Below are 26,677 nucleotides of genomic sequence, written 5' to 3' on the forward strand. Positions count from 1 at the left end.
TGAAAAAGGATTACTTATAATTAAAAATTAAAACAATAAAATCCTTTTGGGCAAAAGCTTTAAGTTTGCAAACTAATATTTCATTTATTGGGCACAAGCCAAAGTAGTTGAATTGTTAAAATTCAGTTGATCAAGTTTTTTGTGTTTTGAAAAGTTAAAACTGTGCCTCAAACTTCCAACATGTCTCGCAAACAGGATCCCGTTTGGCAGTTTTTCACACGAACTGCAAAAGGCAAAGGTTTTAAGGCAAAATGTAATAGCTGTGCTGTCATAACCCAAGGTCACGCAGATAGGCTTAAAGCTCACGTAACAAAATGTCAAGCTAAAAACACCAATTTAGACAGTGATGCTAGTATTCAGGTGATAGAAGTTGAGTCATCTGCCACTGCTCCAAACACAAGCAATGCATCTGCATTATGCTCTGCTCTACACTACCACACGACTAATCACTTGGATTCAAATTCCTACTTATACATAAAGCTGTATGTAAAATATTCACTTTATGCGATAAGATTTCTGCTCTGTATTTCATCGATCATGTTTGATTAAAGACTCATTCTGAGATTTCCATGTTTTCTCTCTTTCTTCCCATAACAACTCCCACAGTACCATCTTTAACAGATAATTCCACATATGTATGTTCAATACTCAATCATGCAGCTACAGTAAGTGATGTTAATTAGACTTAATATTGCAAAAACCTTGGTGAAATTATAAAAACCATAAAAACTGGTTTAAACCATAAAAACCAGTTTAAACCAAAAAACCTGGTTTTTTTTATAAAAACCGTGGTTTTTTCCAACCCTGATGTACACTAACTAGTCTAAAATACTAATTGAGTAACTGAAGCTGAATGAGAGAATTGCTTACTTAGAAAAGACCGAATGACTTTTGGTGTAACCAATGTCTATATTTAAACTTCAATATGTCAATATATCATGTAATTAATATGTCTTTCAACTTGTTTTACGAAAACAGAAAATGTTATTAAAAAATTGTAGAGATTATTTCTGTAATAATGAAGGAAAGAAATGCCTATTGGGCTGTCTAACGCAATAAACGAACAAGTTTCCAATATTGAATGGAAATAGTGTTTGCTTTCCTATGAGGCACAGTTGCCCCATAAGCATAGAAAGGCAAATAATTACCTTTACATAACTTTTGCTCTACCTACATGTCGCTTCTGCAGCCATCTACCTATTATCCCATATACCAATAACCCTTGAAAAGTGACTTTTAGCAGACAGAGCATAGCAGGCGACAAAAAACACAAAACAGATTTTCCACTACACCTAAACTAATCTGCAATTTGTAGCATAGCAATGTCCTGCCCGCCAGATGAAGGTGTTACAAGTTAGAGAATAGTTCAAATTTTGTCGAATGAAAAGTACGCAGTTCAGCTCCATGAATTGAAATTATGAACTAAAATTTTTTTTCACGCTAACGGTGATAACATAATTTAGAAAATACATTGTTCTAATAGCCTAATTCTTATCTCCTGTCTCTGTCCATTTCTGAGCTAAATTGGGTTCATATTGAAAAAAAAATTAACACTGCCAGCGTCCACAACTAAACTTTTTCGCAAATAATTTCAAAAAAGCCAACAAATCTCGCAATTATGTGTTCTTATATACGTAAAGTACATAACAAAAAATGACAGAAAAACATGACAACTAAAGGTCGAGGTTTTGTTTCACCTGTTAGAAGAGGCATCTGATAGACACGATGATATATCTACGCAAGAAGAATAATCAAGTCCACAAGATATCTTGTCATCTTCCATATTGACAATTAATTTTAAAATCAAAGGTAATTGTAGTTAACCAAAGTATGCTAAATAATTAATCAAAGATAGCCCGAAAACAATACACATGTGTTTAAGTGTAAATGACGGCTGATTACTAGTGTAAGCGATTATTTTTTATTACAGTTCGCCGAATATGTAATGCCCTAGCAAAGCATAACTACCGGTAGCAACTTCACGGTTCTCTGTATTAACTTGCAAGTGAATTCTTGGACGAGATAAAATTGACAAAATTATTTAAAGACGGTATATTAGATTAAGTTTTAGCTAGCTTTTATCTATATACTTATTTTTGACCATTACAGCTGGTCGGTTAGCTCAGTTGGTTAGAGCGTCGTGCTAATAACGCGAATGTCGCGGGTTCGATCCCCGTACTGACCATAGTTTTTTATATATAAAAGATCTACAGTACAATACAATTATACATGTATGTACAAATTTTACTCTACAACAGTGATAAGATCTTTGGTATCGCACATAGATGTGACTCAATGAATGAACATGTCAATAGGTTTCTGACTAAATCTTTAGATGCGTACTCCAATCCAAGATTACTCAAATTCCTTTCGAACATCAATGGATAAAAAGATGTCAAATAAGCCAAAAAGCAATAACAGAAGCTGCTTTAACAAAATAATTTGACTTACCAGAATTATCAACATACGTAATCGTTTCTGAGTTGCTATATATATGTATGTATATATATATATAAAAAAAAATTGTTTCCTCACCCTGGATACCCCGTATGGGTGGTAAATTATGCTCTAACTCGGGTCTCCTACCAGAGACCTGGGAGTTTGAGCAGTCGCCTCAAAATCTTAGCTGTTCCCAATTGCGCACTTTTCTGCAACTCACCTGAGTTGATTGTTGTTGGTATTTGGGCAAGCCACATTTTATGCGCCGGTGTTATTGCGCCCAGTGCCCCAATGACTACTGGGATTACAGTTGTTCTTACATTCCAGCATTTTTCAATCTCTTCTCCAAGAGGGAGATATTTCTCTACCTTTTATTTTTCTTTGCTGGCTATATTGTAGTCATTGGGTACTGCTATATCTATTATAGTAGCCCTCTTGTTTTCCTTGTCTACCACCACTATATCCGGTTGGTTTGCTAGGACATGCTTGTTAGACATGATGTAGATTTTTAATTAGCCGAAGTGCTCTTTTTTGCAACAAAAATGAAGTTCCTCAACTTAATAAAAGGTTCTGGAGCTCAAACAAAGTGAACTGATGTTAAAGTTGCATTTTTTTGGGATAATAAGTACGTATATGTAGACATATTAAAACAACTAAATTCACTAAAATAATGGTTCAGGAAGTGTTGAATGCTTGTTCAGGTATATGAGAGTTGTCTTCCCATAATGCAGCTATTTATTGAGTTGCTTTTTCTATTAATTTTGCTTAGTTATATTGATTATAGATAATAAAAATCAAATATTACCAACAATTTAAATTGGTTTTAAAAAAGAATCATTAACTAGTTACAAGTAGGCAACTTTTTTACTAAAAGGCTAAAAGGCAGCTTACGATGAGAACTATACCGACAATTATACAACCAATAGCTGATACAATAAAATGACTTGTTGACAAAATCTGTAGTTTAGTCTGTTGTCATGCCAACAAATAGAAAGAGAAGGTCATCTGTTTCGTGTAACACGTGGAAAATATCAGCATTATTCATTCTTATCATCTGTTTTACTATCATGGATATGTAAAACAGTTGGTTGGCGCTATCAGGCCTCAGCCCTCCACTCAAACCTTTGAGATCTTTTGCTGGTTCTGAGGCTACATGCTCCATGCAGAAGCAGTCTGTGTATGTAGAATTAAATATAGCCTGTGAGACCTAACAAAGACATGGAGTTTAGTCACTAGGATTCATCATCCCAGAGCTATGTGAACCAAGATGAGTTCCATATTTAACAGATAAGCTTAGAGCTTTGCATGATTATACTACACAACAAAGTGAGTGTAAAATGAGCAATAAATAAAATGGATGCACTTATTTTTGGAGGTGGCCTTAAAGAAAACGATTTACTCTTCTCCTGTTATGCTTTGCCATAGCAAAGGTCATAGATGGCCTATAACACATTAGGTAGGTACATTGGAAAATGCATCCGGCAGGCTGGTTACGAATGTTGCACTTTTTTTTGCTAAGACTTACACTTGTTTACGCCGATACTACTTACGTAATTCAATTATTTCAATAAATCAATATTACTCAATGTGATGAAACTAATAATCGATAGCATAACAGTTGCTGGTTCAGTTTTGCTAGTTTGAGCAAAAAGGAAAATTTGCACGAAAAATATGTTAGTGACACAGTTGCTTCAATACTTTCAGCTGCCGCTGTTACCAGCTGCCGTTGTTAACAGCTGCGTTGATTGGTGAGAGTTTTTCAGAGATTGAAGGTGTTCTGTACTCAAAGTATACCCATGTATCAATTGACTCAGTTTTTCTACATATGGTCTCTTCATACGCACTGCTATGTAATCTAGACAATGAACTACGGACCATTTCATACAGTAACAAACCAAAAATCTGTAGAAACACCAGTTTAAACTTAGATTTTGAATTGACTCGCAATCATGAGTTTAAATATCAATCCTCTATAGCTAGGAGTGTTAAAACACTTATGTATTAATGATGACAAAATGATATTTGCCGTTACATGCCAGTAGAAAAAAATGAAAGGACAGAAATCAAGAATTTATCACGCTAGTAAAACAAATATTATTCATATCATCTTTGCTGCGAAACAAGCTAATGTAAGCTTTAATATTTTTGTTAATTGGCTTGTTAAATATGAATATTGTTATGAATATTTAACATATTTAAAATATATGAAATATATTAAATATGTCTTTAATAAGAATTGCAATTGAGACGACAAGCTCTCTGATCATCCCGCATTGAAAACTAAACTGCAAGTTGATCATATTAAATTATATTAACCAATCATCAACCTAAACAGCCTTTATAACCAAAGATATACAGCTCCCCGTGTGGGGGCTGTATATCATTGGTATAACAGAGCAAAGTTACATGTACCATTGGACGGTCAGGTATAATTGCAGTGGCTCAAAACCTGGTCAGTTTCTGGGTCGTTTTGTAGGGGTGGAGCTTAATCCGGAAATACAAAAGCTTTAAAGTTAGTCGAACCACTGCAAACGTTTAGTTGTTGAGAAATCGAGTAGTTATCTTTTTTGTTTAACAAAATATCACGTAAGCATATTTTCCAAGCAAATTTTTAATTACAAATATGAGTTCTTTTAGCAAAATAACATAAAGTATTTACATAGCTGTTTATCGTAGTTTTTTCTTGTTAAGAATAAATGGTAACACGCTCACAAAACGGAAATTGTTTTTTCAAAAATACACCATTAATTATTCGGTATTCGTTTATATTTGAAAAATAGTTTTATATTTTGTTAATATGAATATTCTTTTGTAAAGCGGTATTACATAAAATATTGAAAAGTTACGACTATGTTCTGAACAAATAAAATGCACATTAAAACGGTTGTCCACTTTGTTACCATTCTGAGAGCCTAAAATGATTCTATTTTATTTCACTGTAAATATTAGTATTAGCATCTCGTTAGGCATTGATTGTAAAAATTAAGGCAACAGAAGACATCAGTTTTTTATCTTTACCGTATTTGCTGCAAGCACACACTTTTTTAACAACTAACTTTATATTACTACCAAGTCTCAACTGTAGCACCGTTTGAAACAACGACAGTATGTAGCTACCTAAGGAACAACCATTTAATTGTGTATCTCAAATTTGATTTGAACTTGTTACTACAATGGTGCGTTGCCAGTGGCACTGCCAGGCCTAGGCTGTATCTCATCTGTTTGGTTCACAAAAAGTGTAGGAGAGGAGGCAAGGTAAAGCAAATTTTTGTAGTCTTCTGCAATGCAGGGCAATTATATTTTCGGACTAGACAGCTTGCCTGTAATCAGTAGTCCTCAGTAGTCAGAGTCGCTTACTGCTTGCAATTTGTCTTAAAAAATTAATTGAAATGCACTGCATATTCATATTGCTTCAACCCTAAAAGAAGACCTCAGTGGGTCATCATGTATTCTTAACTGACTTTTTGTATTCGTCATTTCATCTTCTATATAGGCCTACCTACAGGCCTCCCGTGCCTGTAGTCGGCAATCGTGTCGGTAGGTTATCGAAGCCTCGATAGCTGAATGACATGATCGCTGACGACAGTCAACTTCTACGAGGAGCCTGAGGGCCTACCAACTATATTTTTAATTGCAGTGCATTTAAGCATTATGCCGCTCCTTCTTGCCTCATTGTTAGACGAGGCTGAGCAAGCCATCAAAGCCCATGAAATCGAATGTGGCAACAAGTTTTACACAAACCATGAGGACGGCATATTCAACAAGCATGAAAGACTTTTTGAAGGTAATCTCATATCCTTAAAGCACTTTTTCTCCACTGCCTAATTTGTGATTTTGTGTTGAAAATGAACATTTTATACCTCGGATATTTTAGTGTAACCTTGATTGTGAAGCGTAACCTTGATTGTAAAATGTAGGCCTATGCTTGGTTGTTGTGCAATAGAAGTACATGTCAATAGTAGCTTATATGTTTTTATGCTGCAGTTTTATGAAGCCCTTTTTGGTTTGTTTTTGTACCATGTGATCTATGACGTCACAGGCCCTACTTGAAGCAGAGTTGACACAATTTTTATCAGTTCACTAGCAACTCACACTGGATACACACCATCTACCTCTCAGCAATAAAGAATTACTCTCTATAGACACTCAACTCTTAAGCTTAATTTGACGAAGTGGATATTTGTGTATATACAGACATGCAGTGGATTACAATCAAGCTTATAGTGCAGCCTTGATTAGAAGATATACATGGGCTCCAGTGTACAAGCATTGGCATGCAATTGAAATGACATTAAAAATCATTGTATATATTAATAACTACAATCAAGCAAGCAATAAATGTATCAAGCATCATACATGTATATTGTACATGCAGCAGTTAGTTCTCAATTGAGTGTTAGCAATCAAGTAAGGCTAAAAACCTACAACATCTTCAGCCAATGAATCTAAAAAATCTGTACCATGTTTCTTAATTTTAAAATTTTATCTGCTCTAATTTAGCAAGGTGAAGATATTTGGAGAGGTAAGAACGTCATTCATGACAGTCAAGGCTATTTATGTATGTATGGCGAAGAAAAAAAGTATTGCGAAGAAAAAGAGTATGGCTGCATGTACAGCCCTGAAAGACAGCAAACCCAGAAGGAAAAGTACAAAGAACAGCGGAGGGTAAGTTACCGGTACACCAAGAATATTTTACTCAGCCTATTATAAGGGATATTTTTGGACAGCAAAACTCGGTCATTGTATGTCCAATATATTTAGACAGGGCTATCCTTCCATGTCTTTGCAAATGCACAGATAGTATAGTATGGATTTTACATAGAGATGATAAATAATATTTATTACTTTTATGGATTTTAATTTGTCTTATTTCTGAAATAGCTATCTTGTAACAAAAGCACACGTGCACATTTATATTCTTGTAAGCCCGAAATCAGAGAATGCAGTAAATCTAAGTCTACACTACTGTGAGGGTTGCGACATGTCTAAGCTGTATTCGATAATTTGCTTTCGGTCTCACAGTACATCAAAGTTCAAAAACATTTTCTCTTATTTCAATTCATCTACACTCTCATAGAAATTTGGTAGAATTGCAAAGAAACAAGGACTTGATTGGAATGCTCAGATACCATATCCTTGACCCAATAGCCAGTGAAGTTTACCATGAGAAGCCATGAGAATTTCTCATCCCGAGGCCTCACACATGCGCCAGATAGTATTATATCGCAGTTCACACCTTTGGTTAAACTTGGACGTAATATTTTATTTTACATTTAAAATTTCACACCTAAAATTTGCAAAAACAATCATTAAAAGCAAGATAGAATGAATGCTTATTTTGAAGCCCTGGCAACAAGGCCTTTGTTTGGACTCTTTTGCCAATTTGAATTTAGTTAGATTGTGCCCACAAATATAAATATGCTATACATGTGCATAAATTCATATATGTCGTCACATGGTGTCGATATACATAATTTACGTATTATTTACATTTTTAGTCACAGAATCCAACAAAGAGACTGCATCCTCCAGACAATACATCTGATAGTAACACGAAGGTACTCACTCACATAACCAGCAATAAATTTTTAGGCAAATTGTGCAATATTAATTATGATTAAATGTGGAATTTCATTGGTAGGCGGATCTTCAAGCCATTTATAGCCCTAGATTAGTAGCTAGAAAAACGTCAAGTTATAGTAGGATAATGCAGAAGAACCCCTTGTGTAGGCAGGATTAGGTTTTAGAAACAAATTATTTGCTGCCAACTGCGATATTTGTTAAGTTGCCTGTTCACACCCAGCCAAACGTTTAATGCCTCGAGCATTCTGATTTATAGCTCAAGATAAGGAGGAAAGGCAGTGCTTGCTCAGGACGGGTAGGAGTAAGAGCAGAGGCTATGCGAGCTTCCATAGATGTGGGGAGCATCTACGAAACGCCACAAACGACAGCATTATAGATGTAACTCAGACACCTGATGTTACTTTCATACCTAACAGTCCGGTGAGTGGTAATATTCAGTAACTCAGTTTTAAAATTAGAACCCTGTTGCATGATGCTTTCGTGTCACTTTAGTGTAAGTGCTCAGTGTCTGAATTGGAGAGAGTTGTGCAGCGATGCTCCCAAATCTTTGATTCCAGATTTGTAAAGCACATCAAATCGCTGGCATGCGTTTTGCTCCAAATCAAATCACTTAGAAGGGTGACTGCTCAGCTTTCAAATAAAATGAAATTAAAACCATCATCCACTATGTAGTTGATGGTTTTAATTTGATTTAATTTACAAGCTGGGTAATCCATTTTTATGGTGCTTTGATGCCAATCTCATGATTGGTGATTTGATGTGATTTGCAAGTCTCTAATCAAGATTTGGGAGCATCTCTGGAGTTGTTATCAACTCTTTGAGAAATTGATAACAAGGTGCCACAACACCATCCGATTCATAGACTGAGTACTTGGACTAATTTCGCTGTTGTCTTCTACAAGTCAACTCTATGGGCTAAGTCGGTTGAGCAATGTAGGATCGGGGAAGATATATGAAGCCAGGAAATAATTGTGAAATAAAACTACTTTAAAAACAGTAATAAAGTCAGGAACTAGCAAAAGCAGATTTGCCTGGTTCTTTGAGATCGCCAAATTAACTTCCAGCTAATCACAATGTCCAATGTAACTTTCCAATCTACTTCATTAAATTAACAAATAATATTCCTGTCAAAGTCAAAAATCGTCGCAAATAATGCCACTTGAATACGGCATTCACAGTACTTTACAAGTTCAAGGAGATGTAAATACACATGCTATGATTGTTTTTATTTTAGATCAAGGATCTCCAAGAGGAGTTTGCAGGGAGTAAGAAATGACAGAGCAAAAATGCTTTTTGAGGCTTTCTAATACATGCAATATCTAGATAGGCATAGAACAAGTTTTTTCCCTATAGCTGTGGGTGAACTGGCAATGAAGGGAGGTCATGCCAGAGGGCATCTGGCGTGCCCTCCACTTCATTGCCAATTTATCTGCAGCCATAGAGAGCAAACTTGTTCTAGATAGGAATACTTTTATATGCAAAAAATCGAACTGTTCAAGCTTGTACTGTGCTCAATTTTGAGTGAATATATTGATCAAATTAAAACATACCTGCATACATAAAACATTCAGGATTTTCAACACTGATTTTTTTTTTAAATAACCCAGACTTATGTTCACTTATTTTCACATATCTATATGTAGTATATGTAGCCCTTTTCTACTGTGTTATTCTGTTCTCATTTGTGCTTGTTGAAGGCCTTTTATGACTTTGGTGCTGATGTGGTAGTAATTAAGTTATGTGCAACATTTTCTTTTTATATCAAATGAAGTAAAATTATTAAACTTTACAATTTATCATGATAGATTCGTCCAATAACTGAAACAACCTACTTCCCATCATTGTTCCAGTGGTCCATCACCAGACATTTTGTCATTGCGCATCGACTTTTCAAACAATGTATGTTGTACAACGTCAGCAATGCCAATAGACATACATCATGCTAAAGGTTTTGTGTGTGCTGCCCTCTGATTTTCCAGAATTGACTACATTGTGCTTGTGGAGGTAACGGGAAAGTTGCTAACAATGATGCACAACAATTGCCACATGCATTATTTATATTGGAGCAAGAAAATACATCATGCCAACAGTAAGAAAATATTTTTTGCCCAACAAATCAAAAAAATTTTTTTGGTCACACAATTTTGTACATAAATAATAAATATATAAGCAAATTGACAAATGAATACCTACAGAGTGCGGTCATGTTCAAAATCTAAATAAAGTTAATTGTTGGAGATGTCGGTGTTTGCAGTAAAGATAAGATAGACTAATGTCTTCTGTTGCCTTTTCACAATCTTTGTTTTACGATACGCTAACATAAATAGTTACACTAAAATGAAATAGAATCTTCTTTAGCTCTCAGAATGGTAGCAAAGTAGACAATTGTTTCAATGTGCATTTTATTTGGTTAGAACATAATCACAAATATTCAATAACTTATATAATACCGTGTTACATACATGTAAGTGCAATCATATTACAACGTATGTAAAATATTTTTCATACACGCTGTATAAACGAATACAGAATAATTAATGATGTATTTTTGAGAAGATTTTTTCCGTTTCGTGAGCATGTTACTATTTCGTCTTAACTCGACAAAACTACGATAAACAACTATGTGAATACGTTATGCTAGTTTGATGAAATATCTCATATTTTTGATTAAAGATTTGCCTAAAACGATGTTTATGCTTTATTTTGTTACAAAAAAATAAAAAGATTACAGACTCAATTTCTAACCGACTAAACATTGGCACTTGCTTAAAACCTCGTCGCTTAGTGCCGACCAAACATTTGCATTTCCGGATTAAGCTCCACCTCTACAAAACGACCCAGAAACTGACCAGGTTTTGAGCCACTGCAATTATACCTGACCCCATTGGACATCCTAGGCTGGGTAAAATTAACCCTTAAATGTAGGAGTTGTCACCTCATGACTTGTGGTGACAACTCATGTGGTAACAACTCATGCTTTGTGCCACTTTTATTGCCAACATATTGGATAATATTTGCACAGTTGGCAACATGGACTACCTAATCTCTATAAACTCAGGGCAAACATGTTGTTTTACCACTATAATAATCTAGTACACTGGCAGTCCAGTGTGATGTGAAAGATCATCATGAGTAATAACCTCACATGTAATAATATATGCTTATTCCTAACTGTGTAACTGTGGTTGAATAGTGCAGATGGTAGTGTACCTGGCTGCTAAGCTAAATGCTAGAGATCAAATCCTGTGTGATACAATTTTTTTTTATTATAAAGATTGAAAATTTTAAAAATTAGTTTATATAAAATTTCTCCTAAACATACATCGATAAATATTAAACAGTGTTTATATATTATTGGCAAAAATAAACAGCAGGAAGCACTTTTTACTATTTGAAAAAGAGAAGATACAGCTCACAGCTCGCAGAAAATGGAATCCCAAATGAATATGATTTATGAATATTGGAAAAACCCATCATTTACATTACTCAGTTAGATTGAACTATAGCTACATGTATTTACACAAGATGAACTCCACTCTGCACCTTGGAATACCCATTTTAGACAAATATACTAAAACTTGATTGGCTTGTTTATACGGTGATTTGAAATATGCAATTCATATCCTGTCTGTGTTAGCCATTAGAATTGAGTATAGGATCAGTTATTATACTAGGATAGAATGTCAGGAATATCAGTTTGCCTTTAAAAATAATGGTATAACTTTCAATGAGCCGTTTCAAAATGATATATTACATGTATATTATATTTATATAATTATAATATTAATAATAGTTATATTATTGTCCTCCCTAAATATAAAGATTTTGAGGGATTTCGATATCTATCGCCATTGAGTAAGCCTGACATAATTGTCATTGACAGGAGGAACCAAGAAACAATGATTACAGATATAGCTTGAAAGGTGACTTCTAAGTAAAAGTTCGGTGGCATACTGAGATAGACATGAGGCGGCTACATTTTAGGAAAAACTTATACTTTATTTTAGTAATCTTCATAGCAGTAGTTGTTATACACGTTTACCTATAATATTTAGCCTCTTATTTTCCTTGTGTATTAAATAACGCTTTACCACAACTTATGTAATCGCCATCACGAGTTTGACCATGCTATCTTATGTAACCCTTGTTGCTGCCGTAAGCCAACCATATAAAAGACTGTCACTTTTTTTGAGATGGCAGAGTAGTCTTTGGCTGCGACTGTGCCAGTTAACACACAAATATATACTAAAGCACTCTACTCTGATGCGTGAAAAAGGAGAATTAGCCAGTGTGCCGTGAAAGACTGGGCAGTGTTTTTACAAAAGAAGAGGAACAGAAGAAGATCAGCAAGTACCAGGATGTAGTTATTAAAGTGAATAGAATGTGGAACACTAGTTCTCGAGTGATACCAATAGTGATGGCTACACTTGGAGCTATCTATCACCTGAGGGACTGGATGTTACTCCAAGTTGACCAGAAGACACCAGACAACATTCAACAAACTGCTCTATTGGGTTCAATAACTCAATAGAAATGTGCTGTCTATCTAGGTTCAGTGGTTCTGAGAGGATAATAGCATTATATCCAGCAACAGATCTGCACTGCCTCAGTAGTGTTAATGACAACAATGATATACAGCCCCCATGTGGGGGCTGTATATCATTGATGACAACTACAGTAACAATAATAATAACAATAATAATAACAGTAACGATAATAATAACAGTGAAGATGGACGACAAGAGTATAGAAATCATCAGAAAACTGAACGAAAGCAAAACTGGCATGATAAACCAATGAACGGACAACATCTAAGACAGACAGAAGATCAAGCTGCAAAGGAAACATGGCAATGGATGAAGAGGGGATGTCTCAAACGAGAGACTGAAAGCCTGATCATTGCTGCCCAGGATCAAGCATTAAGAACCAACTATAGGAAGGCCAAGATAGAAAAGTCAACAAACGATCCGAAATGCAGATTGTGCAAGCAGAAAGATGAAACAGTGTCCCACATAGTCAGCGAATGCAGTAAGATCGCACAGACAGAATATAAAGGGCGGCATGACAAAGTGGCAAGTGCAGTGCACTGGAGCATATGTAAGAAACATGAGTTGCCCCACACAGCAAAATGGTACGACCACCGTGCAGAAGCTGTATTGGAGAACGAGAAAGTCAACCTGCTATGGGACTTCAATGTGCAAACAGACAAGGTTATTGAAGCTAGAAGACCAGACCTTATACCAATAAATAAAGAAACCAAACTGTGCCAGGTCATAGACATAGCAATACCTGGAGACACAAGGGTAGTACAGAAGGAAGATGAAAAGATTGGTAAATACAAAGAGCTTGGGTTCGAGATAAACAGACTGTGGAAGGTGGAGACCGAAGTGATACCAATAGTAATTGGTGCACTCGGAACAATATCAATGAGGCATGTAGCATACTTGGCGGAGGTGGGAGTGAACATGTTTTTTGAGACTATACAGAAGACGGCCATCTTAGGAACAGCTCACATTTTGAGGAAGGTCCTCTCTTAGTGGAGTTGAGGAAGATGTTGGATCCTTTGGCCTTTTGTTAAGACCTGGACTCAACATGGACTACAACCAGTCACCTACCACCACACGACTGTGAAGAAAAACTTTTATAACAGTAACAATAATAATAACAGTAACAATAATAATAGCAGTAACAATAATAACTTTCGCTATAATAACATTCACTATAATAAGATCCATGTCCATCTGTCTGTCTATGGTAATGTTAAAAGCGTTAAGAACAAACATTCAGGAAGCAGGCTTAGATATTCTACTTCTCAGCCAAGCACATTATCATCAGTGTCACTTGACCACATTTCCCTATTTTACATTAACTGGGTACATAGTTATTACACATGGCAATCTCTCATGGCTCACCATACTGCCTGTGTACTTGTAATTATAATATGCAACAAGAATTGTTCTTGATGGTTAAAGAGAGGAAGAGGTGCCAGATTATTGACATACCTACACCAGGCGATACAGAAAAGAAGAAAAAAGATGGATAAGTACACAGAACCGAGATTTGAACTCAGAGAATTGTTGGATGTAAGTTCAAAGGTGATACACTTTGTCATTGGAGTTCTCTGAACAATAAGTTGCAGAATGTCATACCTGGTAGAAGTAAGAGCAAACATGTCCTTTGAAACCATATATAAATTGGCAATTCTAGAGAGTAGAGATTTTGAGAAAGGCTCTACAGTAAAAGAGGGCAGTGACAACCCTCTAGCCCTTAGATAGGCCCCGGGCTCACTTACAACCAACCGTAAAGTTTGTGATAAAAACCTACCATAATAATAATTGTTATTACTATTATAATGTTTGGCAGATTTCTAGAGTACCAAACATCGGGTGGCTGATTGGATCACTCTACCGAGGGTTGATGTGAAGAACTACCCATTGACGCAGCAGACAGCTTTGTTAGGATCAGTTAACATTGTCAGACAAGTCCTGTTTATCCCAGGCTAGTGGAACTAAGTCTATGACAGAAAATAAAAGTATAAAACCAACTCAAGCTGTGGTAACACCAATAATAAAAGTGATAATAATCAATGAAAATTGTGTGTTCATGATTAAAGAAATTATCTGATACTATAGTATCAGATAATTTCTTTAATCATCTTTAATGTAATGATCTAACAGTTACCATAGTAACTGTCATTACAGTCATTACAGCTAGATAAACAAAACAGCTTGCCTGAATGTTCAACATTTAAATGAGTCTTTCCTTAGTCACATACGAATGAACATGAGTCGTTAGAATCTTTCAGAACGGTGGGTGCGGTTAACAACAATATAAGCATGGGGGTAGACAACTCTTAATAATACAACAGTAACCAGGGCAGTCCGGTGTGCAGTGAGAGATCGCCATGTGTGTAAATACACCAGATAGAATAAGTATATGCCCAACTGTTCTAAGATCTCTGAAGGTGAGTGATTAGTGCCGGTGGTAGTGTGCTGGGCTGCTCAGCCTAATGCTGCCAGTTCAAATCCTGCATGTTGCAGTCTTTTTTCCAACCTCCATTCCCAGATTATTATAGTAAAAATCTGACAATTGATCATCTAACAAATATTTGATGAGCTCAATGAATAATAGTAACAGTAATAATAAACAAATGTGTGAACATTAATAAATAAAGTATTTGATATTAGACAATTGACTGAAAAAATTATTATATAACGGACTTTCAATGAGCTCATTGTCTACCGAGCTTTTCACCACTAGTTAATGTTGTTGTTGTTAGTTTATTTTCATCATAAAAACAGCTGCACACAGAGGCATAAACTAAATAAATATACATATATGAACAAGCAATCATAAAACAATAGGGAATGATGAAGGCCCACTTGTGGAGTAGCAGGGCTATTCAAGGTGCAGGGCCGAACGAACTAGAACAAACACTTGCCAAGAAGTTGACGATATGTAAATTGATATGTAAATTGATTTTGTAAGTTAATTTACTGTGTTGACGCATATAGTTAAGGAAAAACACATCTAGCAAAATCTAAAAGCCCAAATCACTAAGTAATTTCAGATTAATTATGTAAACAGTGAATTGAAAGTTATGTGAATGTGCCAAGGGTACTCCCTAGGAAATTAGCATAAGCTGGAATGAAAAGCATGATTGCACTTTTTTGCAAAACAAAATTTTACTACCAGAAAGTTTATGCTCATGCTTTCAAACCTTACAATCCACAATTGCAAACATTTTATCAAATTTACCAAAACAGTGACATTTTGCTGTGCTAGTAAAATACGTCCGCCATATACCAATATTTTAGCACGAGTTCTAAAAACTCTCGCATAATGTACAAAAGTTCAAATGTGTTCTGGTTGAGTTTGTGTGCAGACAGTAGAAGAATTTAGTGCAGGTGATTTATTGCTGACAGCGGTATGCTTTGGATAGGAGTAAACAAGTGCGGACATCTTTTGGACCTTAGCAGAGGTCTTTGACTGAGTTCAGTCTATGCGAGCGTGACGTCGGCTCATTGACCGAAGAATTAATTGTTTTATTATGGTAATTGCTGGAATAAAATTTGCATGATATTGGTGTCAGGGGCTCACCGCCTGCTTGTATGTTGTAAAATGTGTGCTGCACTTGGTTAATACTCTTCCGTAGGTTTTTAGAGATTCTTTCCCAATTCTTGTTGCAGTGAATTCCATAGCAAGGTAAATTAGTGAGTGGGATTAAAAGAAAGAGCAAGTTAAGGTCAAATGCCATTCCTGTAACCACCATTTTGTAAGCGAAAAACAATAACGGTGGCTGAGAATTAAACCTGGCCCCACAAGGTAAGAGCGCGCCAAAACGGCTGTTACTGGACTACTCAAAAAACAACTACATCAAGATGGATGCAAAACGCAATCTTCCCACATCAATGAAGAAGTGATGGACCAATAACAAGCATAGCCACTCATATATAGCGACACTCTGTTTCCACAATTTCTCCTCAAACTGAAAAAATTACTTGCCTAACAAGCGCCCAAATTATGGTTTTTCCAAAAACATAAAATTTTCCACAGTTTCCTTGTGTTTCACTTTCAGTTATCTTTATTATACCACTACAGCTGATTAAAAACTTTCCATGTCCTAGCCGACAAATGCTGCTCCCGTAAAATTTCCGACTTCCAGATTTACTGCTCCACTGAAGTCCCTATATACACTCTATGAAGCTGTGGATTTCCATCTCGCTGAATAGTGTCAGCGAAATCGTTAGAAATAAAGTATCTTATTGTGCTCAGCGGCCTCTCTAATTGGATAATTAGTGGCTGACTGTATTCATCAGCTCATAACAATCATCTCTTCAGCTCACTCAAATACGTAACAACAACTTCTGTTTATTCAGATTAGCAGCATTGTACGGACCTGATGCCTTAGAATCCCTTATGCATGGGAACTCCTAGGGGGGGACGGAGGGGTGGAGAAAGTCATTAGGGAATAAAGAGCTGATAACACATACGGTAATTTGGCAACTGTATTAAATATTTACTATAATCACAGCCATGATTATAGTATCATTTTTTCATCCGTCATCGTTATTGTTTCTAAGCTGAAAAGAAAAAAAATGTGTATGTCTAAAATAAAGTGTAACCAAAACATATCTTCACCATAATAAGAACAGTGTCTGTTCGTTCGTCTGTCTGTTGGTCTGTCTATCTGTCTGTTGGTCTGTTCGTCTGTCTGTTGGTCTGTTCGTCTGTCTGTTGGTCTCTTTGTTCGTCTGTCTGTTGGTCTGTTCGTCTGTCTGTTGGTCTGTCCATCTGTCTGTTGGTCTATTCGTCTGTATGTTGGTCTGTTCTTCTGTCTGCTGGTCTGTCCGTCTGTCTGTTGGTTTGTCTGTCTGTCTGTTGGTCTATTAGTCTGTATGTTGGTCTGTTCGTCTGTCTGTTGGTCTGTCCGTCTGTCTGTTGGTCTATTCGTCTGTCTGTTGGTCTGTTTTTCTGTCTGTTGGTCTGTCTGTCTGTTGGTCTGTCCATCTGTCTGTTTGTCTGTCTGTTGGTCTGTCCGTCTGTCTGTTGGTCTGTCTGTTTGTCTGTTGTTCTGTTTGTCTGTCTGTTGGTCTGTCTGTTGGTCTGTCCGTCTGTCTGTTGGTCTGTCTGTTTATCTGTTCATCTGTCCGAAGCCAACGTTAGAATAAAAGATTACTTTCTACAAGACTAGAACTTGTAACATTCAGTTTCATAGGCTGAAACTGTTACACATGAACCCTACACCTGCATTTATTAATTTCAGAATAACTGTGCACATACTTATCTTCTGTGCTTTATCGGCATACTTGATGATCTCTCGTGGAACACTAGACTACTAGGATACTAGTATTAATCTAGGATTTACTGTTCTTTGAATATTTGATATAGTAAAAATATTATTCATAAAATTTGCACCAAATTTGACAAGTTTATAAAGAAAAAGTTTTTTTGATCAACAAGCCAAATATAAACAATTTTATTATAGAGAGTATGATATGTAGCCCCAGCACATTTGCTTAATAAATGTTGGGGTTACATATAGAAACACTCATAATGCTAACAGTTGTAGGAAACATAGCTATATATGTTTGGCTTGTTGAGCGGCATTAGAACTTTTAATATAAAAATATAGACTGACTTTTGCATTTACTGAATTTTGTGCACATGTACAAGGGTCAAAGGTCAAACAATACGTTAAATTTATATAATATATATGAGATTATTTATTTTTCAATGTTTGAAAATTATCTGTTGTAAAAACATTAAAATGTGAAAATGTAAGTTTTAAATATGATTTAAATAAATGTAATAAATTAATAAATGTAAACATACTGACAATAGCAATAGCAATATGATTTGGTTCACAGATACTTTAAGCAAATTCTGAAATTGCCGAATGCTAACATCTAAAGCTACTTCAAATCTTTGCGTTGTTTAACAATGTTTTGCCTAGATTTTTGCAAATCAAACATTTCACGCCTTGTTAGTAGAGGCACCAGACTCCAGCATGCAAACTCGTGATGGAAACCCAACAAGTCGACCCATTATAAAACTGCACAGAATGCCAGAATACACTCTCATTGGTTAATACTATTTGATTATATCAAGTGATAAAGCTCTTATTTTGTTACTATATGGGTAGTTGTTGAAAAAAAAAACAATGAATAGGGAGTCGATTTGCGTTGTAAGGTGACTGAATCGATTTTCAACACAATTGACCAGCAGTGAAAAAACAGACAAAATAAGCCAATCATCGACCAGGTTTCCATTGTATCATCGGCAGCGGTGCAACTGCCATTAAAAAAGAAAACAATAAAATCTCATACAAATATTCTTAAAAGAAATATTAATTTAGTTGCAAAAAAATTGATTGAATAATTTTTTGTAATATTAAGTCAATATACCATAAACCAAAGGCAAGATAGTGGATTATATGTAGAGATATGTTTGAGATCCAGATGCAGAGATATGTTTGAGATACAGATGTAGAGATATGTTTGAGATACAGATGTAGAGATATGTTTGAGATACAGATGTAGAGATATGTTTGAGATACAGATGCAGAGATATGTTTGAGATACAGATGTAGAGATATGTTTGAGATACAGATGTAGAGATATGTTTGAGATACAGATGTAGAGATATGTTTGAGATACAGATGTAGAGATATGCTTGAGATACAGATGTAGAGATACGTTTGAGATACAGATGTAGAAATATGCTTGAGATGCAGATGTAGAGATATGTTTGAGATACAGGTGTAGAGATATGCTTGAGATACAGATGTAGAAATATGTTTGAGATACAGATGTAGAGATACGTTTGAGATACAGGTGTAGAGATATGTTTGACATACAGATGCAGAGATACGTTTGAGATACAGATGTAGAGATATGCTTGTGATACAGATGGAGAGATATGTTTGAGATACAGATGCAGAGATATGTTGGAGATACGGATGCAGATATATATATATATATATATATATATTTACATATGTATATGTATATATACTAGCTGTGCCACCCGGCGTTGCCCGTGTAATAGAAGAGTCTTTGGACAGAAAATTGAGTTGTATTTAACATATAACAACATTTGCCATTCTAACTTTCAAACTACATATCATGAGACAAGTGTTCTGTGTAGTTGAAATAAATTAAGAGAAAAATAAAAACAACTGTAAAGGTTTTAAAACTTTGTCAAACAACTGTACCTCTCAAGCTAGTAGCCTGGCATATTGCCAATGGAAAATTCCACTAAGCTAGTTAAAAAGGTTAGGCTTCCAATGACGGTAAGCCATGACTTAGAGTGTGCATTGTTGTCCAGCTCAGCTGTCCTAATAATAGGTATAGCCGGAAAACCTACACACATACGACATACTTTGAGAAATATACATATAGGTATATAATATATACATATATATATATAAATATATATATATATATATATATATATATATATATATATATATGTATATACTCATGCTACAGACAGTACTGTTTCGGCTATTGAAGCCTCATCAGTGCAGCTCAGAGCTTAGGCAAGGGACACAAATCCCATTACCAATGAGAGTTGACTTCCTGCCACGAAACAACTAAGTTGCTTCACAGACTTTAAGAAAGTCAATGTGCTGGCACCAGAGTGCTCAAATCACAAAAGTGATGAGTTTTGCACAAAGGCTAGTAGTGCCGCACCTCTCACAGAGCGCTCAACCAAACCGAAGTGAGGGAGCATAATACTCATGCTACAGACAGTACTGTTTCGGCTATTGAAGCCTCATCAGTGCAGCTCAGAGCTTAGGCAAGGGACACAAATCCCATTACCAATGAGAGTTGACTTCCTGCCACGAAACAACTAAGTTGCTTCACAACTTCCGATATATATATATATATATATATATATATATATATATATATCTACTATATAAACGGCAATCGTTGTCTGTCTGTCCACCTTATAGAGCGGTCTTTCCTTTTATCGTCGTACGAATTTCGGTCGTACGAAGCGAACTGAATTAATATGTGTAGTAACAGTAAATAAATTATAGAGCGGTCTTTCTTTTTCCATTCGGTCGAACGAAACCAACCGAACTAATATGAATACTAAATATCGTAATTTCGCAATATGGACTATTAGCCGCTACTTTTTTCTGACGATTTGAGCCAAGCGGCTTATATAAAGGTGTGGCGATTCTGTTGTTTTTCTTTCACCGCTCGGGCGCATTAACCGAAATCCCCGGTTAGCACGCTTTTTAAACAGCAAATTTTCTGCCGTGTTAAAAAGCGCCTTCCTGAGTTCTGCGGCCTATACAAAGGTGTCTATACAGCTATACAAATGTACTATTTATTAAATAAAATAAATTAACGAGTAGTTATTTACATGCAATTAGTATTTACTGCCAACGTGTACCGAGAAGGTCACGTAAACCTTTGTTTCTTGGAGCCACTGAAAAAACGCATTTCTCACCTACTAAATTTCCACATCAAAAAGGTAAGTGTTTCTTATACGATGTTGTATTGTATATGAATTGCCACATCTCCACTACTTAATAACGTTAGATTTGCCCCTGTTCGTGATAGTGGGTCATGTTCATTTCCTTCAACAGCCGAGTTACTAATTTTTTTCCAGCTACGAGTAGGCCTACTGTAACTTACTATTAGCGAACTTCCACGAGTACTCCGAGGGTTGCGATACGCTATTGTGAAAAGAAAGAGAGCAGCTGCTATCGACTTACTGTCACCCTGCATCAGCCATGACCAGCTATAGGTCGCCTGCTCAAAAGTAGGCACACGCCGAAAACTGTTTCTTCATACGCTCGACAGAAAAACCAAAAATGTTGTCTATCCGCAAGTGTTGCGTTGAACTGAGGGAGAGAGAGAGGGAGAGAGAGGGAGAGAAAGGGAGAGAGAGGGGGAGGGGGAGAAAGGGAGAGAGAGGGAGAGGGGGAGAGAGGGAGAGGGGGGAGAGGAAGAGAGAGGGAGAGACGGGGAGAGAGAGGGAGAGAGCGAGGAGGAGAGGGGGGAGAGAGAGGGAGAGAGAGGGAGAGGGGGGGGGGGGAGAGAGGGAGAGAGAGAGAGAGGGAGGCAGAGAAGGGGAGAGAGAGGGAGAAAAGGGAGGGGGGGGAGAGAGGGGAGAGAGGGAGGGGAGAGAGAGGGGAGAGATGGAGAGAGGGGAAAGAGGGAGAGAAGGAGAGAAGAAGAGACGGAGAGAGGGAGATGTAACTGCATATTTGGAGTTGTTTTACAGTATGAAAGCCAACTCTCAATAAACCTTATGCTGCCCGTGAATTTGTTACTGTAGGCGGGTAATGCAGCTAGTATATATATATTATATATATACCACATATATATATACCACATATATATATATACGGTATATATACCGTATATACCATTATTCATTTTTGTCCTGTCTGCTGGCAGACAGGAAGCAGATGAATTGTGTGATTGTGGACAGTCAATTTTTAAGACAATTCATGTTTTATTACATAATATGGTGCTGCCCCAATGCACCATATACCGTATATACCACATATATATATATAATATAGAATAATTTAAAAGAAGATAAAAATTTTGAATATTATATTTACACTACTAATAGTTTCGTGTTAAAAACACTCATCAGGATATAGATATATTAGTATATTTATATATATATATATATATATGTATATATATATATATATATATATATATATATATATATATATATATATATATATATATATATATATATGTGGCATAAAATGTGGCTTGCTCAGATACCAACAGCAATCAACTCAGGTGAGTTGCAGAAAAGTGTGCTATTGGGAACAGCTAAGATCTTGAGGCGAGTGCTAAAACTCCCGGGTCTCTGGTAGGAGACCCGAGTTAGAGCAGAAAGTACCACCCATACGGGTTAACTGGGGTGAGGAAACAATTTAATTTGTATATATATATGTATAAAGTATATCTATAAAGTATATAAAGTCTGTGAGGCAACCTAGTTGTTTCACGGCACGAAGTCAACTCTCAATGGCAATGGGATTTGTTTTCCTTGCCTGCTTTCAGGTGCACTGATGAGGCTTCAATAGCCTAAACAGTACTGTCTGTAGCATGAGTATATGCTCCCTCACTTCGGTTTGGTTGAGCACTCTATGAGAGGTGCGACACTTTTGTATAGCAAGAACGTAGTTTAGTAGGAAACCATCGATGTAATACGGTTCGGTTTTTACTGTGTAGCTGAGCTAAAGTCATTGTTTTGCGCCACACACCTTGGTAGCCAATAAGAATAAAGGATATATATAATACCATAGAGCTTATTTCTCCCACAAAACGTCAAGTCAACTCCAACCGATTGGCACGGAATTCAATTGAAATCTAAGGAAAGGTTACCAGCTAGCTTCAGGTCGTACTCCTTCCTGGTATCATCACTTACGTTTATGGCTTACAGACACTCATTCAAGGATTAAAGGCTATGTCCTGTAGCCATTGTGCACTAGTTTTTAAGTTTATGAGCTAACAAATGTTTAAAGAGTGGATGGAGCCGCAGAGGGAATAAAAGTTCAAAGTGTTGTTGTGTTGCTAGGAGAGAGAGAATTTTATAGTGTGGGTGGGGAGTTATTCGGGTAGAGGAAAATCTGTTAAGTTATTTAAAAGGGAAAGGAAAACTATTGTTTGCGACCTAGGCAAAACACCTTGTGAAACAATAAGCCAAATTTCCTGTCAGCTACAAATATCCCATTCAAAATATGCGTTGACCTGTGCCATCTGCTATTCAAATCTGAGTTCAGAGTAGCTGCTTCAAGATAGCTTTTTAACTACTGCTTATACACTCCGAAAAAGATCACTGTTAGCTGGCCTTAGGTTAGAATGCTATAGGTGCAGCAGTACTAACAGTACGCAGTAGTACGCAACAGTACTCTGCAGTATGCAGCAGTACTCAGCAATACGCAGCAGTACTCAGCAGTACTCTGCAGTACGCAGTAGTATGCAGCAGTACTCTGCAGTACACAGCAGTACTCTGCAGTACGCAGTAGTATGCAGCAGTACTCTGCAATACACAGCAGTACTCAGCAGTACACAGCAGTACTCAGCGGTACTCTGCAGTACGCAGTAGTACGCAGCAGTACTCTGCAGTACTCTGCAGTACTCAGCAGTACACAGCAGTACGCAGCAGTGCACAGCAGTACTCAGCAGTACTCTGCAGTACGCAGCAGTACACAGCAGTACTCTGCAGTACTCTGCAGTACTCAGCAGTACACAGCAGTACTCAGCAGTACTCTGCAGTACGCAGCAGTACTCAGCAGTACTCTGCAGTACTCAGCAGTACACAGCAGTACTCAGCAGTACTCAGCAGTACGCAGCAGTACACAGCAGTACTCAGCAGTACTCTGCAGTACGCAGTAGTACGCAGCAGTACTCTGCAGTACGTAGTAGTACTCTGCAGTACACAGCAGTACTCAGCAGTACACAGCAGTACTCAGCGGTAAATTGTTTTTATGTCGCTAAAAACTGTCAAGAAAGCTCTTCGTGACCCAGATTTTTTTTGATGAAGTCCTGAAGTTGACAGGCTGCCTCCATTCTGCTCATGCTTTGATCTGTTACCAAGTATTTTGGTGAAATACAGCAGAAACTCAGCTTGGCTTTAATCTCTGTTAAATTTGAACTCAAATCTCTCATGACAGACTATCATGAGAGACATACACTAGGAACAAAGCGCTAAGCGTAAAGATGCACGCCTGTATCCTTGACACACTTAGAATCTATTGTGTTGAAGCATAGCTGTGGTCTCCGTCTGTTTTCACTATGCACGCGCGTGATATAACTTGGGCTGGAAGGCGCTATGGCTGACTAATATACATGTAGTTGTAGTTACATATAGTTTCCTTTGACAAATCATCACCGAAGGTTTAAACACCCAATCAGTTGTTTTGCTAATAAATGATTGTTTATAAGCCAATTCCTAATGGAAAACTGCTGTCAGATATTTTTATAAGCTATTTGCTCTGAACAAACATTTGCTTTGAATAAATGGAATTTTCGATCATTTATGATGGAATAAGATGGACTTTCTGTGATTTGCAAGCATAATTTCCAGTTTGAACTTAGTCGAAAAGTTTGTGTTATAATTTCAGAATACTATTAAACTTTAGAAAGCAAATCAGTTTAATATAACACCGTAGGATATCCCAGACCTTTGTATCAATTATCCTAGTGACTACCCGATGAATGAGCATTATTTGTAAATATGATTAATATGAACCTAGCAACATCTCCCTACGGTGCAGCCGTCGTTGAAGCACGTGACCTCCAGTCATTAGTCATCGCGCATTGTCTTCTATTGAAGGAATGTTATAATCATCCACTGCAACTGTTTTCCTAGCACTCAGTCGATAACTAATGCGAGCTATCGAGAGCTGCGCTCAGCTTATATATACCATCTATTTTTAGCAAACGCTCCTATTGGCTAGTAAAAAATGATACGTCATGATATGGAATTAGGTTCCTGATCTTCGTGATTACTGGAAGCATTAGTGATCTATAGCTCGTCTAGGCAAGACCCGTTTAGCGTTGCTCCACAAATATTGTAACTGGAAGACATTGAACTATTGTCGTCAACAATGTATTTTGACTGCAGACCGGGGGACCTATCTATGGAATATCAGTCGGTGAGTTGATGTTTATGTTGATCAATTAAGCTTTACTGTATTGTTTCTTTAACCTTGGCTGTCTCACACTCGTGCTGCACAGCCTCAAACTCTTTTGCTACTACTGTTCTTGTAAAATATCTAGTTGACTTCAAACGCTGCATTACCACGGCAGATCTTATCATAGTATGCAATATTTGCACACAAACGTGGACAACAGTTGACCTGATTGTATAAGGCTGGCATAAACATTGCTAACGTTGCAACCTGTTTCGTTTAACAGATTGACCAGATGGTTATGGGTGACAACTCCATGCAAAGATTATATCTTGACAAAAGTGATTGCGACTTCATACCATCTCCACAAGCTCCACTCACACCTTGTCATACAGAGCAGGAGTTATCCGATGACCTCCTTGACCTTGAGTTCATCTTGACCAACTCACTGTATGAAGACGAGGCTTCTAAGAAGGCTAGACAACAAGTGAAGAAAGAGCCATGCTCAAACAATGTTGACTGTGTAGCAGAACCACTAAATGTTGACTATGAGAGAAAATTCAGCAATATTCCGCAATATATACAGGACTTTAACAGACTACAACAATCTGATCAGCAGATGCAGTCTCGACTACCTGCAGCCACACAGGCACCTGTGCCACCCACTCACCCTCACATAGCTTTACCTAGTCACATCAACTGCTGCCAAGCCGCTATCTCTCCCATTTCTTACAATAAACCGTCGGTTAGCATCGGCAACTCACCTGTATTCCCTACATCACCGTCCTATACTGTCATGAACCATATGCCTCCATGTCAGCAACCGCAACAAGCCTTTGCTGGCATCTGCACTCCACCAAGCTCCCCGAACACTTATGGCTTCTGTATGCCGCCCCAATCCGCACATCCGACTCAGCATCAGATTTCCCCGGCCGCCTATCCACAGATACTCCCTAGTCCTCCAACTTCTCCTATAGTCAAACCCGAGCCGATCAAAAAACGACGAGGAAGGCGAACAACCTACCCAAAAAAGGTCACAATTCACACGTGTCCGCAAGATGGCTGCGGAAAAACCTACAGCAAATCGTCTCATTTGAAAGCGCATCTGAGGTCACACACCGGTGAGAAGCCATACAAATGTCCTGAGAAGTCGTGTGGCTGGCGGTTTGCAAGAAGCGATGAGCTGACACGACACTACCGAAAACACTCAGGAGAACGGCCATTCGCGTGCCAACTATGCGAGAGAGCATTCAGTCGCAGTGACCACCTCAGTCTACACATGAAACGCCATATGTAGACGCGTAGTCTATGATTTTCTATTCATTTTTCCTTATGACATTTTGTAAATTTTGTATAAAGAAATTTCTAGTTGTTTAGCTTTTCTGTTGATTGGCATTTTTTATTCATTTTTGTCCTGTCTGCTGGCAGACAGGAAGCAGATGAATTGTGTGATTGTGGACAGTCAATTTTTAAGACAATTCATGTTTTATTACATAATATGGTGCTGCCCCAATGCTCATAATG

General features: G+C 37.0%; 3 protein-coding genes and 1 non-coding gene across 4 annotated transcripts in view; 3 read left to right on the forward strand and 1 right to left on the reverse strand.

Annotated features, from left to right (window-relative positions):
- The window catches only part of LOC137388631 (protein arginine N-methyltransferase 5-like), a 30,488-nt gene extending 28,613 nt beyond the window's left edge, over positions 1-1,875 (reverse strand). Inside the window, exon 1 of the mRNA XM_068075107.1 lies at positions 1,698-1,875. Within this exon, the coding sequence (XP_067931208.1) occupies positions 1,698-1,783 (86 nt within the window). The 5' untranslated portion in view covers positions 1,784-1,875. The remainder of the gene's footprint in view (positions 1-1,697) is intronic.
- A 236-nt stretch (positions 1,876-2,111) lies between these two features.
- Positions 2,112-2,185, forward strand: Trnai-aau (transfer RNA isoleucine (anticodon AAU)). The gene has a single exon. It is a non-coding gene; the product is annotated as a tRNA-Ile (tRNA).
- A 2,818-nt stretch (positions 2,186-5,003) lies between these two features.
- LOC137387227 (uncharacterized) lies at positions 5,004-9,763 on the forward strand. Its single transcript, XM_068073570.1, has 6 exons — positions 5,004-5,025; positions 6,077-6,223; positions 6,940-7,104; positions 7,938-7,997; positions 8,279-8,442; positions 9,257-9,763. The coding sequence occupies exons 2-5, from the start codon at positions 6,146-6,148 to the stop codon at positions 8,396-8,398; spliced, it is 423 nt and encodes a 140-aa protein (XP_067929671.1). The 5' UTR covers positions 5,004-5,025; positions 6,077-6,145; the 3' UTR covers positions 8,399-8,442; positions 9,257-9,763.
- A 15,281-nt stretch (positions 9,764-25,044) lies between these two features.
- Positions 25,045-26,659, forward strand: LOC137386857 (Kruppel-like factor 3). The gene is made up of 2 exons (XM_068073033.1): positions 25,045-25,177; positions 25,440-26,659. Exons 1-2 carry the CDS (start codon positions 25,130-25,132, stop codon positions 26,448-26,450), a joined length of 1,059 nt encoding a protein of 352 aa, XP_067929134.1. The 5' UTR covers positions 25,045-25,129; the 3' UTR covers positions 26,451-26,659.
- The last annotated feature ends 18 nt before the right edge of the window (positions 26,660-26,677 follow it).

Source organism: Watersipora subatra, chromosome 2 (assembly GCF_963576615.1).
Source record: "Watersipora subatra chromosome 2, tzWatSuba1.1, whole genome shotgun sequence".
NCBI classification, from domain to species: domain Eukaryota; kingdom Metazoa; phylum Bryozoa; class Gymnolaemata; order Cheilostomatida; family Watersiporidae; genus Watersipora; species Watersipora subatra.

Excerpts from the sequence above, each read along its gene's own strand:
- LOC137387227 (XM_068073570.1), top strand. The coding sequence starts at position 6,146 with ATGAAATCGAATGTGGCAACAAGTTTTACACAAACCATGAGGACGGCA. Across the intron at positions 6,224-6,939 it reads GCATGAAAGACTTTTTGAAG|CAAGGTGAAGATATTTGGAG; the intron begins GTAATCTCATAT and ends GCTCTAATTTAG. Across the intron at positions 7,105-7,937 it reads AGTACAAAGAACAGCGGAGG|TCACAGAATCCAACAAAGAG; the intron begins GTAAGTTACCGG and ends TTACATTTTTAG.
- LOC137386857 (XM_068073033.1), top strand. The coding sequence starts at position 25,130 with ATGTATTTTGACTGCAGACCGGGGGACCTATCTATGGAATATCAGTCG. Across the intron at positions 25,178-25,439 it reads TATCTATGGAATATCAGTCG|ATTGACCAGATGGTTATGGG; the intron begins GTGAGTTGATGT and ends TTCGTTTAACAG.